Here is a 16,792-nt window from a genome sequence, read left to right as displayed (position 1 = left end):
ACTGTGAGAGCACCTCATACCTGTCAGAATGGCTGGTACAAAAAAGATGAGAAATAACAAGTTTGGGCAAGGATGTGAAGAAAAGGGAGCCTTCATGCACTATTGGTGGGAATGTAAATTGGTGCAGCCACTTGGAAAACAGTAGGGAGGATCCTCAAAAAATAAAAATAGAACTACCATGTGATCCAGCAATTTAACTATCTGAAGAAAATGAAAACACTAATTCAAATAGATATACACCCCTTATGCTCATTGCAGCATTATTTACAATAGCCAAAATATGGAGACAACCCAAGTATCCATTAGTAGATGAATGCATAAAGATGTGGTATGTATGTATACACATGTATACACACACACACACACACACACAAACACACACACAAGGGGATACTACTCAGACACAAAAAGGATGTAGTCTTGCCATTTGTGAGCACATGGGTGGACCTTGAGAGTAGTATGCTAAGTGAAATAAGTCAGACGGAGAAAGACAAATGTCGCATGATTTTAACTTACATGTGACATATAAAAAACAAAACCCAGACTCATAGATACAGAGAACAGATTGGTGGTTGACAGAGGGAGGGGGACTTGAAGGGGTTGGGTGGGGGAGACAGGTAAAGGAGATCAAGAAGTACAAACTTCCAGTTATAAAATAAAGAAGTCATGGAGATGTAATAGATAGCATCAGGAATATAGTCAGTAATATTCTGTAACTTTGTATAGTGACAGCTGGTAACCAGACTTATTATAGTGATTATTAGCCATTGTATACAAATGTTGAATAACCTGAAACTAATATAATATTGTGTATCAATTATACCTTAATAAAAACATACACAAACATAGTAAAAACAAACAAAAAAATCCCCTCAGACCCAGAATTGAGACTATGAATCAGAGAATAGAGTATTACTGGACATTTTAAAGAGATGAATGGAATGGTAGATACATTTTTGGTGATAGCTATTTGATTCAAGGGAAACAAAATTTTCTCCTGATTAAACTGCTCGATAAAAAAAGAAAATATGAGAAATGATGACATATGGGGGGAGGAAAAGGACCAGACTCTGGCAGTGAATTGGTGTGGGGAACTTGTAAAAAATAGAACACCTTCTTGTCTGTTTCTCAAAGATCTCCAATCTGTTTGCACGGGATGAGATGGATGAAATCACCCAAGGTCTGATATCAGTGATGAAAAGGGAACTGCCTCGCCACCCTCCTACCTTTGATAATCTGTATGAGTACTTCATTTCAAGATCGAAGAAGAACCTGCATGTTGTTCTCTGCTTTTCCCCAGTGAGTTATTACTTTTCCTATATTTATGTGGAGGATTTACTTACTGAAATGTACTTAATATTCACCTACTGTGATGAGATGATTTGCCCAGGAACTAACATTTGTTACACTGAATTTAAATTAACACCTTACTCCACCAGTCTCCACCAGAGACAATCTCCTACCAAAATGTAATAATTTAAAATATTCATTTTATTAGAAATTATTTCGTAGCCCACAGCTTTCATTAATTGCCTAGAGATATAGATTATTTGAATTGTAAGGGATTTGGTGACGTAATCTTGTCCAGCTCTTCCTCCAGTATAGGCATACCATCTAGAATGTCCCTGAGGTAGGTTTGACTATCTCTAGCTCACTGTACTGTCCAGTATAGTAGCCATTAGACATGTATGGCCATTTACATTTTGATTAGTTAAAAGGAAGTAAAATAAAAATTCAATTCCTTCATTTCAAGCACCCAGTAGCTACAGGTGGCATGTGGCCACCATACTGGAAAGTGCATATGTGGAACATTTCCAGAGTCACAGAAAGTTCTTTTGGGCAGCTCTGCTCTGTGGATCTCACTAACTTACAAGCCAACCTGCTTAATTTTTAGATAGTCTAATTGCCAGAGAGGTCTTCTTTAGAATGAATTGGATTTTGTCTTTCTGTTTTTTTTTCCCTGTGATTCTGTTTCTGGCCTGTAAAATGAACCCCATCCTCCCCAGACCCCCACCACACATACACCCTGCCGCCTTTTAGCTCCTCATATATTTAGAGAAAGTCTTTGTAGATTCCCTGAGCTGTTTCCTTTGTAGACCAAATACCTCCAACCCTTCTGCTATTCTCACTTGTCCTAGTGTCCAGGACTTTCACTGTCCTGGTCATCTCCCTCTGCAAGACTTCTAGTTTGTCACTTTCCTTTTAAAGGTAGCTCTTAGGATCAACCCTAATAATGCAGATGTAGTCTTAGGACAGGGAAGAGTGTGGAAACATTACCTCCCTTCATCTGGATATTTTATTTATTAGTGTAGCCCCAAATTTAAAAATGTTTAACATTTATTTTTGAGAGAGAGAGAAAAAGAGTGTAAGTTGGGGAGAGGCAGGGAGAGAAAAACACACAGAATCTGAAGCAGGGTCCAGGCTCCAAGCTGTCAGCACAGAGCCTGACACAGGGCTCAAACCCACAAACTGGGAGATCATGACCTGAGCCAAAGTCGGAGGCATTAACCGACTAAGCCACCAAGGTGCCACCCCCACCCAACCCCCAGGATTTTTTTAAACTATCACACTATTGACTCAGAATGCCTAAGCCTCTCTTTAGACAACTTATTATAATCCCTTTTTGTGCCTAATGCTTTCTGACTTTGCTGTCAATAGGTTGGTGAGAAGTTCCGTGCCCGTTCTTTGAAATTTCCTGGATTGATATCAGGTTGCACCATGGACTGGTTTAGTCGCTGGCCAAAGGAGGCTTTGGTTGCTGTGGCCTCCTATTTCCTTTCAGGCTATAGTATTGTCTGCTCCAGTGACACTAAAAGACAAGTTGTAGAAACAATGGGCCTCTTCCATGACATGGTTTCTGAGAGCTGTGAAAGTTATTTCCAAAGGTGAGTGACTTTACCTGAGCATGGTAGCTGCAAAACCACAGAATTCACTCCAAAGAGAAATTCAGTGCAGCAGTCACTAAAAGGCTCTTCATACAGATTGAGTACAGAGTCCCAGCTACACTTAGATTTTGTTCTTGCTTCCATTTTCTAGTGATTATGCGTTGAAATAATGGTAAATAAATGAGACCTAAAAATTAACTAGTGTCCATACTTAAGTATCTCTTTCCTTCCAGACCTCAAAGTACCAGATGCTTAATGAATCACTCTATTTCATTTGCTTTTTTTTTAAATGGCTTAACTAATTAATTACAAACTGTTTAAAATTAGTTTAGTATTCAAATGCATTATTTATTTTGATTAAAGAAGTAGGCTGCTTTAAAGTTTCACTATTGCCTTATGTTAGGGGACATTTAGGTTTTGTGTTCACATCTCTTAGCCTTTTTTTTTTTTAAAGTTTATTTATTTATTTTGAGAGAGAGAGAGAGAGCAAGAGCAGGAGCTAGTGGGGGAAAGGCAGAGAGAAAGGGAAAGAGAATCCCAAGCAGGCTCCGTGTTATAAGCACAGAGCCCAACGTGGGGCTCAATCCCACAAACCATGAGATCATGACTTGAGGTCATGATCAAGAGTCAGAGGTTCAATCAACTGAGCCACCTAGGTGCCCTGCATCTCTTAATCTCATCAATGTTTTCACACCAAATAATTTTAATTGATTGTAGGAGAGTCCATTTGCTAAAAGTAGCAATAATGTTCACATGTGAAAACTGTCACCAACAGTTCAAAAATATAACTTTTTCCCCTCCTAAAGCATGATGGTCACCATGTACATTTGACAGATGTGAATACAGGTGGGCCAACATGATCTTCAGGCTTCTGGGGAAGCAAAACCTGCCAGAAAGAATTTTCCTACATAGAGAGTCTGGCTAACACTTTCATGGATTTTCCAGGGGGTCCCTATTTCACGAAAGTGTTTATCTTTGACCCTTTTCTTTACTTAAAACTAGACCCAGTATCCCCACCTTTTACAAGTTCTGTAAAATCTCCCAGATCTGCTTGGTGGATGCATGGGTATTAATTCCTACGGTTAGGACGATTTTCCTCCTATTAACTGGAACTCTGTTACTGTCATTTGTGGAGAGAAACTTTTACCTTTGTACAGCTCTAAAAAAAACCCACGTCTTTATTTTTGTAAAATTTGGTGTATTTTCCAAAATTTTCACATCCTCTTTGGCTTGTAGAAGTTATTCTGAACGTGGTATTTATAAAATGCTTAAATGCTAGTCACTTGTATGCCCAGTTCTTAAATTTTTTAATGTTAAAAATCTTTGAAACTCCAAAAATGAAAAATTAATATAAAAGGTAAAATGATTTTATAGTATTTGAGGGGCTCTTCATGACTCGAGTTTCTCCTGTATAAAATTATTCCTTTTATTTATGTCTACTGTTTAATAGAATTACTGTAGTAAAGCCATAGTGAGTTGAATATTTGAGTCAAGAGTGGCTGCCTTGATTTCAAGGATGATCTGGTCAATCTGAGGAGACACTGTTTTTCACTTTTGTAAGCCCATCCAGCTGGTTTTTAGCAGTGAAGAAGTATTTAGCAAATATCAATTGAATGAAAACAAATAGTAACACAAACTCATTTCAACCACTTACCCCTAATATTTGTATAGAACCTAGTGTTTACAAGGTGTGTATTTTATATATATAAAATATATAAAATTAACAAAATGCTGTGAGGTGTAGGGCAGTGATTCTTTTCTCAGTTTTCCAGATGAAGAAATGGAAGCCCAGAGTGCGGTAAGTGTCAAGTCAAAGATCTCCTAAAAGGTGGGGAGTCCCCTTTTACAGGGGTGTCCTTTCCACCTCTCCCTTAAGGAAGCCATTCACAATTCCTGCCCTCCTACTAGTGAAATCACCCTTCAGAATTATACTGACTCCACAGTGGGAAGCACATCTGGAGGATGCTTTATAGGAATACATCAGAATGATAGAGATCATTGTCATGTTCTACTTTCAGATACCGCCGAAGAGCTCACGTGACTCCCAAGTCTTATCTCTCCTTTATAAATGGTTATAAAAACATTTATACTGAAAAGGTGAAATTTATCAATGAGCAAGCTGAACGTATGAATATTGGTAAGCAGAATGGAATCTTTTAAGGACTTTTTTGGACTTTTTCATAGGAATCTATGTATATAGATGCCTGTTAGGGTCTTCTACCTATTAAGAAGCTCTGAGCAGAAGAATATCTAAACAGAAGTGGCCAATTTTTTCTCTCAAACAATTTTCTCCTTGTCCTTTCAACTCTGGATCCACACTGTCGGGCTGGGAGGCCTCATAGTCACAGAACCCTTGCCTGCAGGTAGAGAAAAGCCAGTTCTTGGAAACTGACCACAATTTCAGTTTTTGGTTTCATTACACTTTGCCTTGACTTACATATACTTTGCCATGTCAATGCTTCTCAAATTTCTAACAAAGGAAAAAGAAAACACATCAAAACAAAAAGAGAGATTTTCCCTGAGCAATGGATATCTGTGTACAGGACATGTAATATAAGCAGGGAAATTATAAATTGGAATAAATTATATTAAAACATTTGGTCCAAACAGTCCAAAAAGAAGTGTTTTTTCCCTTTCTTCTGTTGCAAAAAATGTGGTCCCCTAGCATATCTAAACTCCAAGGTCTATGCAGTTATAGTGATGGAAACACTGTGAAAGAAACCGTCCTCTGTTTTTCTCATGGTTCATCTTCTTGTAGAATCCCATATGATTAATCTACCATCAGCGGTTGACTGGAGCTACCTGTACTGGCTCTGGGGAGATAGTTAAATTCTTAGGAATTTTATGATCTAGTCATTAAACACAGCCTTTATTAAAAATTAAATCATATAAACTCACATTTAAATAAGTTATATTTTAAAAGACAAGTATCCTCAAAATTTATCACATCTTAGTTATTTTCACTTTGCTTTACTGCTATTAGTGTTCTTGAGGTTAATTATTTTTATTCTGTCAGTATGGCAGACATAAAATGGTGTGCTGCTAAGAGTCTTTTGGTGGCTTAAAATCAGCCATGGTGGGAATATTTATACCACAGGAATTGGAAAACATACAAGTGAGTGTTCCCTCCTCCCCGGCAAGAGACCCAGATACTAAACACTTACCAACACACCACCGTCTAGAACCCAGCTGCAATGTGAGAACTCCAGTTAACCAGTTCTCTTGCTTGCTCTGTGGAACTGAGACCCTTGGAGCCAGCTGCACAAGATTTAGCATCTCTCTTCATTTTCATGGCAAAGAAAATCATAAAACTATGACGATATTAGCTGTCTCATTGGCCATCCCAGCTGCAATGTACTTCAAAGGCCAAAAAAAAAAAAAAATTACATCATTAAAAATGATGTTTGCAAAGCCAAGGACAGCACTAAGTTGTCAAATAAGTTTCCTGACGAAAGTAATCTTACTCAATATGCCATTTGTGACTTACCCTTCAGTTCTTCACCCCCTGCTGAAACTCTCAGAGATTTAGTCAGTATTGTTGCTTCTAATATATGAGTACTTTTAAAGTGTTTGTCCATAAATAATTATCTTGTGTTTGTCATAATCCGGTACAGTGCCTTGTAAACAGTAAATATTGATCAAATAGCTGATGAAGGGATGTTCCTATTCTAAGCAAAAGTGTCTGTGTGTGTATTTGCAAAGGTCTTGATAAGCTTATGGAAGCAAGCGAATCTGTTGCTAAGCTGTCCCAGGATCTTGCCGTAAAGGAGAAGGAGCTGGCAGTGGCTTCCATAAAAGCAGATGAAGTGAGTGGCATTTACTTCATAACAGGTGGTGAAGAATATTATTCCATATTTTTAAAAAAAAACATCATTTAAAATGTTATTAAAAATAAATAATATATAAACCTGTAGCCTATTTCTTTAATTTTTTAAAATTTTTTAATGTTGATTTATTTTATTTTTGAGAGAGAGACAGAGCACAAGTGAGGGGAGGGGCAGAGAGAGAGGGAGAGCAGACTCCAGGCTCTGAGCTGTCAGCCCAAAGCCTGATGCAGGGCTTGAACCCATGAACTGTGAGATCATGACCTGAGCTGATGTGAGCCACCCAGGTGCCCCAACCTGTGGGCTATTTCTGGTGAGATAAGGTTCACAAAGACCATTACGTATTTTTGTTTAACTTTTACCAAGACACACCTAAGTTATTATATCCTCCACCTGGCCTAAGACTATTCTTTCTTCTCTGGCTCTGGCTCTCTTTATATAATTTTTATAAAAATTTTATAAATTTTTAATAAATGCATTTAAGTTTGTTTATATAATTTTTATATCAGGGGCGCCTGGGTGGCTTAGTCGGTTAAGCATCCGACTTTCGCTCGGGTCATGATCTCGCGGTTTGTGGGTTCGAGCCCCGCGTCGGGCTCTGTGCTGACTGCCAGCTCAGAGCCTGGAGCCTGTTTCAGAGTCTGTGTCTCCCTCTCTCTCTGACCTTCCCCTGCTCACGCGGTCTCTCTCTCTCCTAGAAATAAATAAAAATATTAAAAAAATTGTTATATTAAATTTTTCTTGACTATAACTTATATTTGGTCTTCTCTTCAAGGTTCCCACATGCTCTAAGTTTCTTGGGGTGGCCCAGGTCTCATCTGAAGTTTGTGTCAAGGGGGGAAAAGCTAATAGGAATTGTTGGTGGAATTAAAAAAAAAAAAAAAAAAAGACCCGTCTCCCAAGTTGATAGGGATAAATGTGTACTACTCCGTTATCTGTGACCTACCAGTCTGTGACCGCTTTCAGCATCCATTCACTGAGTTAGTTAAGGCGGATACTTAAATCTTGACCCTTAGCCTGTTACTGAAGTGAGAGAGCTAGCATATGACAGGGTCTTAGCATATGGTAGGTGCTCAACAAACATGAGCTATTTTATTTTATTATGTGGGCATTAATATGGTTTTGGACCTTATTCCACTACATATATTTGAATTATGTTAATTTTCTAGAAATTACATACTGTGGAAATACCATATTCCTGAAAGCTTAAAATGTTTATTTATATAGTCTATGTATAAAAAAAAGATATTTACATATATATTTTTTGTTTTGAGAGAGAGAGAGTGAGCACGAGCAGTGGAGAGAGGCACAGAGAGAGAGAATTAGGCTCCATACCCAGGGTAGAACCCAACACAGGGCTTGATACCACAACCTTGGGATCATGACCTGAGCCAAAAATCAAGAGTTGGGTGCTCAACCAATTGAGCCACTCCAGTGCCCTTTATTTATATATTTATAAGCCTTAGGAGAAGACTTCGAGGAACTGTTTAAAGGAGTTACTTTAATACACCCGAAAGCATAGATTAAGGAATATATCTAAAATATACATAGGGAATCAATTTGCTCTTATTTGTGTTTTATATTATATCAAATAAATATTCTACTACTTGAGTCTGTAAATTTTGCTCAGAAGATGCCTATTTGCCCTCATGTGTTCCCTCAATTTAACAGGTGTTGGCAGAAGTCACAGTAAGTGCTCAGGCTTCAGCCAAAGTCAAAAACGAAGTGCAGGAGGTAAAAGACAAAGCCCAAAAAATTGTGGATGAAATTGATAGTGAAAAAGTAAAAGCTGAGACCAAGCTGGAGGCGGCTAGACCAGCCCTGGAAGAAGCAGAGGCAGCCTTGAACGTGAGTGTGCACTGTTACCCGCTCTCTGCACAAGTCCCAGCCAGCACTGGGCTTCATTCTGGGAAATTCACTGCAGGACTTCTAGAATCTGAAAACTGAATTGAATTCTAATGTGCTTTATAATCGCTGAGTCTGAGGACAAATGTTTCTGCTGATTCCATTTTCTAAGTTCTTATTTTTTTTAAGTCTTCAGCTCCTATAGTTTACTAGTTTCATTCCATAAATCAAACTTCCATGAGACAGGAGAAATAATGGCGACTAATGGCCGAAACAATAGCATACGGGATTCAGATGATATAGAGAGCCTCCTCCAGACTATGCTACTTGCCCTTTAAAAATCTTCCTGTGGGTTCCAGGGGCTGTTAGGATAAGGTCCCCAGCTAGCCATCCACATCTGTGAGGCAACGTGCAGCTGTCTCTTGCCACCACCACTTCTATAAATACATGATCTAGAGTAAATTTACTTAACTTTTTTGGATCTCCATGGGAATTATAATTCCTCAGTGATCCTTGAAGGGTCAATTTAAACATTAAAGATAATGAATACAGTTTGCTGGGCACATAGAAAGTAGTCACTAAATATCAGTAAAAATCAGTAAATATCAGTGCTGCTGTTGCTACTCTTAACCTGGCTCCTGTCTACCGCTTAAACTCTTCTGTCATTCTTTCTCTATACACAGTATAGTCTAGCCATTTAGAAACATAGATAGGCTTCTAGAAGAATCATGGTGTGTTTAAATGTGTGTGTGTGTCTCTCTGCCAGAAATGCTCTTCCTAACTTACATTGCCTAATGAGAGTCACTCTCCAGGACCAGGCTCATCCCTTCTAGAAGGTTTTCAGCTCTTCTGGCTCCCCTTTGTTTTTCCTGTCACCTCTCTGCTTCTATCATGATGGTAATCCTAGTTTAGAGTGATTGTACTTCCTTTTCCTCCAAGGATTATGAGGACAAGTCTATTTTTCTTTCTTTCTTTTTAAATGGGAGAATGCCTGTATTTGTTGAATGAATAGATTTATGATAATCACTTAATAAAATTGTGGCAATGATCAGGACACATTCTCCACCCCCACTCCCTTTATGAATCCTACAAGAACCTACAAGAAAGAGAAATCACTGAACAAATGAGTCTTAGGGGATTTTATTGGTCATGTTATGTTCCAGTCCTTCTTGCCTTGAATATCAGGTAATATCTTATTCTAAACCCAGCTCACAGATGGAAACTTTGAAAAGTATTTTTATAAGCCATTTGTTAAAATAAATTCTCTAGTCTCCTTTGGATTTCTCCCCCTTGGATAGATAGGGGAGCCCTTAAAACAAAGACTGAAGGTTAGATTTCTGACATTGAGACTTGCTCCTCTTTCAATATCCACACCTAGAGTATGTGCTTTGAAGATGCAAGTTATCTAAATGTTACCCATCAGTGAGGCTTATTGCTCACAGAGGTTTGGGGTGGTGGGTAATGAATGGTAGTGATATTCTACAGCAATTGTTTGAGGGCAACAGGAGAAAAAAAAAGAAGAAAAATAAACAGAAATCCCAGGATAACAATGAAAGAGCCATTATGCAAAAATCTTGGAAAGTAAACCCTTAAAGGGATAAAGTCAGGGGATGGGGAGAACAGACATTTAAAGTTTTGTGCTTCCATTATTTAAAAGCATTAGATTCCTTACTACTTGGCAATGAGAAAGAATGAAATCTGGCCATTTGTAGCAATGTGGATGGAACTGGAAGGTATTATGCTAAGTGAAATAAGTCAGAGAAAGACAGATACCATATGTTTTCACTCATACATGGATCTTGAGAAACTTAACAGAAGACCATGGGGGAGGGGAAGGGAGAAAAAAGTTACAGAGAGGGAAGGAGACAAACCATAAGAGACTCTTAAATACTGAGAACAAACTGAGGGTTGTTGGGGGTTGAGGAGGGGAAAGTGGGTGATGGGGATGAAGAAGGGCACTTGTTGGGATGAGTGCTGGGTGTTGTATGGGAACCAATTTGATAATAAATTATATTAAAAAATAAATAAGAGCATTAGATTCCTGTGTGATTATTAATACTATTCAACAAAACATATATTGATTTCCTAATCCCAAATACAGACTATCAAACCAAATGACATCGCCACAGTCAGGAAACTTGCAAAGCCCCCGCATCTTATTATGAGAATCATGGACTGTGTTCTGCTACTATTTCAAAAGAAAATTGACCCTGTCACTATGGATCCAGAAAAACCTTGCTGCAAGCCATCCTGGGGAGAGTCATTAAAAGTAAGTAAAAATATTTGCAAGTCCTATAAGATGTATCAGGTGTCCCCAGCCCAGGATATTCAATATAGACCAGACAAGCTGACAGGTAATAATTGATAATTGTGTAATGAAGAGGTTATCTTAAACTACACCTCCCAAAGTGTAAGTAAGGAAAGATAAAGCTGAATGTCTCCTTTTCTTTAAAAGTGTCCAGAACCTGAAGCTAGCACTGGCACGGTCTTGATGTCAACCCAACCCAGTCTCCAAAAGGGAGCCTCTGTGGTTGGTGGCATTCAGATGCACTCACTGGACAGGAAACTCACATATCTTTTCTTCTTCCATGGTAATGGCAATGTTATGCCCAGATCGCGATCTCCCAAAATCCCAAGACCACCAAGGAGTCCTAGTCACTTATGCAAAAGCAAAGGGCATTTATTCGGGCTTAAGCTCGGGCTCCCAGACCTCACCAACGCAGTGGATCCGCGCTGAGAGCCCCGAACAATGGAGGAGTAGGGTTTTTATCACAGGGCGGAGAAAGGGGTGATGGGCAGAGACCACAACGTGATAGGACAGGGTGACGGCAGAGGTTGATGCGTTGCGGAGGGATTGGTGAGTTTAAAACTAAGCGGGCCCGAGAAGCAGCTGGAACAACCGGTACTTCCCAACCCCCAGTGATTGGTTCGGGCAGGGGGAATGGCCGTTGTTTAAGCCTTCTGAGTCATGCTTCAGAAATTTGGGCCTCTTAATTTCTGGGGCCTCCTGAAGCCGGTCAGGGCGCTGGTTTGATTCTTCAGCAAGACCATTTTCAATTTACAAATTTAGGTCCACTATAGGCGGTCTTGATTTGTATATTGAAGAGGGTATCAGTTGTTACTGCTTTGGAAAAAAAATTCAGTGTAGAATTATATACTAATTCAGAAAGAAAGCACTTATTTTCTCCCAGAACAAACAGGTTGTACTACTATTTTTCAGTTGATGAGTGCAACAGGTTTCCTGTGGAGCCTTCAGCAGTTTCCCAAGGATACTATAAATGAAGAGACTGTTGAGTTATTGCAGCCATATTTTAACATGGATGATTATACTTTAGAAAATGCCAAAAAAGTCTGTGGGAATGTGGCTGGCCTGCTGTCCTGGACCCTTGCTATGGCAACATTTTATGGTGTCAATAGAGAGGTGTTGCCTCTGAAGGTAAGAATTTCCCTCCTCCTCCTCCTAGAAAATCAGTGTTCAATAAAAATCAGTCCTCAGTATTACTGCTATGAGAAAACAAAGCAGAATTCTGACTAATAAAGATCGATGTCCCTGTTGCTTAACGTTCCTCTTTTCTTCACGTCTTGCAGTTTCTCATTTTCTTTACATCTGGTATGTGTTTCTGTGCATCGCAGACAAGAAATCAGAACCAGTTTGTTAACTTAAATGAATTCTTAAAGATCCAATTTAAGTACTGAGTGGTAAATACATGTATGTATACACACGCGTGCACACACACACATGCATGCACACACATACACACCATTTATATGGGGCCAGGCTGTTCTTCAGGTAGCAGGGAACAGAATGACATTCTCAGCAGTGCAAAGGAGTCATAAAATACACCACCCAGATACACACTAACCTCCTGCCCCACCCCCACCATAAAGCAAAAAGAGTTGAAAGCAGTTGCTCTGTGGAATGGAGAATGATGAGTAGGTGGGCAGGGGGTTGCTGGTTTTCATAGTAAGCCTTATAAAAATGGCTGTCTTTTTTTGTTTTTCTTTTTTAGTGCATTTATTTGTTTTGAGAGAGATGGAGACAGGGAGAGCAGGAGAAGGACAGATAGAGAGGGAGAGAGAGAGAATCCCAAGCAGGCTCCACACTGTCAACACAGAGCCAGACGTAGGGCCTGAACTCACGAAACTGTGAGATCACGACCTGAGCCGAAATCAAAAGTTGGATGCTTAATCAACTGAGCCACTCAGGAGCCCCCTGAACATGGCTGCCTTTTAAAACTCTGTGCATTGGTACAAAAAACCATAAAATACCTCGGAATAAACCTAACCAAGGATACAAGAGATCTGTATGATGAAAACTATAGAAAACTTATGAAGGAAATTGAAGAAGACACAAAGAAATGGAAAAACATTCCATGCTCATGGATAGGAAGAATAAATATAGTTAAGATGTCATTACTACCTAAAGCACTCTACACATTCAATGCAATTCCAATCAAAATTGCACCAGCATACTTCTCAAAACTAGAACAAACTATCCAAAAATTTGTATGGAACCACAAAAGACCCCGAATAGCCAAAGTAATACTGAAAAATAAAACCAAAACGGGAGGTATCACCATCCCAGACTTCAGCCTCTACTACAAAGCTGTCATCCTCAAGACAGTATGGTATTGGCACAAAAACAGACCCATAGACCAATGGAACAGAATTGAGAACTCAGAAGTGGACCCAAAAGTATACAGCCAACTGATCTTTGACAAAGCAGGAAAGAATATCCAATGGAAAAAAGACAGCCTTTTTAACAGATGGTGTTGGGAGAACTGGACAGCAACATGCAGAAGAATGAAACTAGATCATTTTCTCACACCATGCACAAAAATCAACTCAAAATGGATAAAGGACCTGAACGTGAGACAGGAAACTATCAACACCCTAGAGGAGAAAGCAGGAAACAACCTCCTTGACCTCCACCGCAGCAACTTCTTACTTGACACATCCCCAAAAGCAAGGGAATCGAGAGCAAAAATAAACTGTTGGGACCTCATCAAGATTAAAAGCTTCTGCACAGCCAAGGAAACAACCCAGAAAATTAATAGGCAACCAACGGAATGGGAAAAGATAGTTGCAAATGACATATCAGATAAAGGGTTAATATCCAGAATCTATAAGGAACTCACCAAACTCCACGCCCGAAAAACAAACAACCCAGTGAAGAAATGGGCAGAAGACATGAACAGACACTTCTCCAAAGAGGACATCCAGATGGCCAACAGACACATGAAACGATGCTCAGCATCCCTCCTCATCAGGGAAATACAAATCAAAACCACACTGAGATACCACCTCACGCCAGTCAGAGTGGCTAAAATGAGCAAATCAGAGAACTCTAGATGCTGGCGAGGATGTGGAGAAACGGGCACCCTCCTGCACTGTTGGTGGGAATGTAAACTGGTACAGCCCCTCTGGAAAACAGTGTGGAGGTTCCTCAGGAAACTAACAATAGAACTCCCTTATGACCCAGCAATAGCACTGCTAGGAATTTACCCAAGGGATACAGAAATGCTGAGGCATAGGAGCACATGTACCCCAATGTTCATAGCAGCACTCTCCACAATAGCTAAAACATGGAAAGAGCCTAAGTGTCCATCAACAGACGAATGGATCAAGAAGATGTGGTTTATCTATACCATGGAATACTACATGGCAATGAGAAACAATGAAATCTGGCCATGTGTAGCAACATGGATGGACCTTGAGGGTGTTATGCTGAGCGAAATAAGTCAGGCAGAGAAGGACAAATACCATATGTTTGCACGTATAGGAGGATTAGGAGGAACTTGACGGAGGACCAAGGGGGAGAAGAAGGGCGGAAATGGTGGGGGAAAGGGAGAGAGGCAAACCATGAGAGACTCTTGAATGCTGACAAAAACTGAGGACTGATGGGTGTGGGGGGGAGGGGGGGATGGGCATGAAGGAGGGCACTTTGGGGATGAGCACTGAGTGTTATGTAGAAACTAATTTGACAATAAACTATTTGTAAAAAAAAAAAATAAAAAAAAAATAAAACTCTGTGCATTGGTAACTTTGAGAAACATAGAAAAGAAGTTAAAAATAACTAGGTGGCTCAGGTCATGATCTCATGGTTTGTGAATTCGAGCCCTGCATCAGGCTCACTGGTGTCAGGTGGGAGCCCACTTTGGATTCTCTTTCTCCTTCTCTCTCTCTGCTCATCCCCTGCTCGTACCTTCTTTCTCTCAAAAATAAGTAAACATTTAAAAAAAATAAAAAGTTTTAATAAAGGGAAATGAAAAGAAAATATAGGAAATCCATTCCAACAAAAAGATACCCAGGGATGTAGAATTTAAGAAAAAAATGCACTTATAAGAACAAAGTTAATTTTTACTAAAAATTGCAATCCACAGTGAGACTTAATTGTAGTTATGCTTTTTGTAATAAATATTATCAAATTACAAAAAGCAAAATGCATTAATATTTTAAGTAGAAATTAACACAGATAATATTGTGATTGGAGACAGCACAGAAGGCTGGTTTTATGGGTGTATGATCTATGCACACCAGACTCCGTGTTTAAAAGGGTCCATGCTTGGCTTAATGGTCGCTGTCACCCTCTTGAAGCTCTTAATAATTATTTAACAAGAGGCACCACATTTTAATTTTGTACTGGGCCCCACAAATTATGTAGCCAGTCTTTAGCAGGCATAAACCAGTAATTATATAGAGATTTTACACTTTATAATTTTTAAGGTTGAATAGCTACATTGAACTTTCTTGAATATGAGCAAAGAATATGAAATTATTTCTAGTGACCAAGAAACATTTACAAACATTGATTATACTCAATGCTAAAATAAGACCTTGATTCAGTTCCCAAAAGCAGAAATTGTCAAGGCCTCATTCTTTGATTATAAGCAATAAAATTAGATAATTTCCATTAAAAAAAAAAGCCAGTCATTTCTTTTTAGAAAATCACGACAAAAAGCTAGTTACCAATGCTTTGTTATGTGGCTCAATGGCACTTTCTGAGCTCTTAAATTAATGAAAGAAACTAAACACTCCAGGATATACTCACTTATTAATATACATACACATAAAACTTAAGGAAATTGGAATACAACTAATAAAAATAACATTAAAAATTAGAGAAAAGTATGGGTGCCTGGGTGGCTCAGTCAGTTAAGTGTCTGACTTCAGCTCAGGTCATGATCTCATAGCTCATGAGTTTAGGCCCCACACTGGGCTCTATGCTGACAGCTCAGAGCCTGGAGCCTGCTTCAGATTCTGTGTCTCCCTCTCTCTCCATCCCTCCCCTGCTCACACTCTGTCTCTCTCTAAAAAATAAATAAACATTAAAAAAAAATTTTTAATTAGAGAAATGTAGCAGAATTAAATAAATGGAGCTTTGCAAAAACAAAATATAAGAGACATTCTTGGAAAATATAATCCGGAAGAAAGTACATACAATCACAGATGCATAGATTTAAATAATTAGCAAATTTTAAACAGTTCTATGTAAATACATGAGAAAATTTCAATTTAATAATATTAATATTAATTAAATTAACATTTCCTGTGAAAAAGTGCTAAATTTAAATAAATTAAATATTGGGAAAGAAAATGAGAATGTTATCAAAAAACTTTTACTTCAGAAAGTTTTAGGGCTGTATTACTTTACTGATTCTTTTAAAGTTCTAAGAAACAGATAATTCTAAGCCTGTGCTGTAGGACGTAGAAAAAGATTAAACTCTACTATTATAGTAATTTCACTTCAAAAAGTCTTCACAAAAGGAACAACACAAAATGCTCACATGCCCAATAGCGTTATTTTATAATCATTAGAAATGGTGGGAGAGGATTTCAAAAATAGGACAAAGGTTAAGTAAATTATGATACGCCCAAATAGTGGGATATTATGCAGTCATATTATTAATGTCCATGAAAAAGTGTTTGAGGACATGTTTAAGGGGAAATGATTACACCATATTTAAGTGAAAAAGAAAAAACTAGAAAATGCCAGTTACCACCTTCTTAACACAATACTCACAGACTATCTCTGCGTAAAATCACAGGTAATTTCTATCCTCCTTTCTATACATTGCTACATTTTTCATGTTTTCTGTATCAAACATGAATAATTTAAAAAAATAGAACTTCAGTGGAATATCTCAAAGACTCTTTGCTTCCCCAGCTGAACACATAGAAGCAGATGCCCTCTAATTACCATCTTGGGCAAAAATGGTGTTATTCTTGTTATTATTT

General features: G+C 38.5%; 1 protein-coding gene across 1 annotated transcript in view; it reads left to right on the top strand.

Moving 5' to 3' along the window:
• The window catches only part of DNAH8 (dynein axonemal heavy chain 8), a 318,105-nt gene that overhangs the window by 195,721 nt on the left and 105,592 nt on the right, over positions 1-16,792 (top strand). Inside the window, exons 60-66 of the mRNA XM_039235325.1 lie at positions 1,135-1,299; positions 2,659-2,885; positions 4,904-5,022; positions 6,588-6,691; positions 8,381-8,557; positions 10,656-10,823; positions 11,775-11,990. Coding sequence (XP_039091256.1) covers positions 1,135-1,299; positions 2,659-2,885; positions 4,904-5,022; positions 6,588-6,691; positions 8,381-8,557; positions 10,656-10,823; positions 11,775-11,990 — 1,176 coding nt within the window. The remainder of the gene's footprint in view (positions 1-1,134; positions 1,300-2,658; positions 2,886-4,903; positions 5,023-6,587; positions 6,692-8,380; positions 8,558-10,655; positions 10,824-11,774; positions 11,991-16,792) is intronic.

This window comes from Hyaena hyaena, unplaced genomic scaffold (assembly GCF_003009895.1).
Source record: "Hyaena hyaena isolate Hyena2069 unplaced genomic scaffold, ASM300989v1 scaffold_96, whole genome shotgun sequence".
NCBI lineage: Eukaryota > Metazoa > Chordata > Mammalia > Carnivora > Hyaenidae > Hyaena > Hyaena hyaena.
The sequence above is the reverse complement of the archived record's forward strand: the minus strand, read 5'-3'. Positions and strand labels throughout refer to the sequence as shown.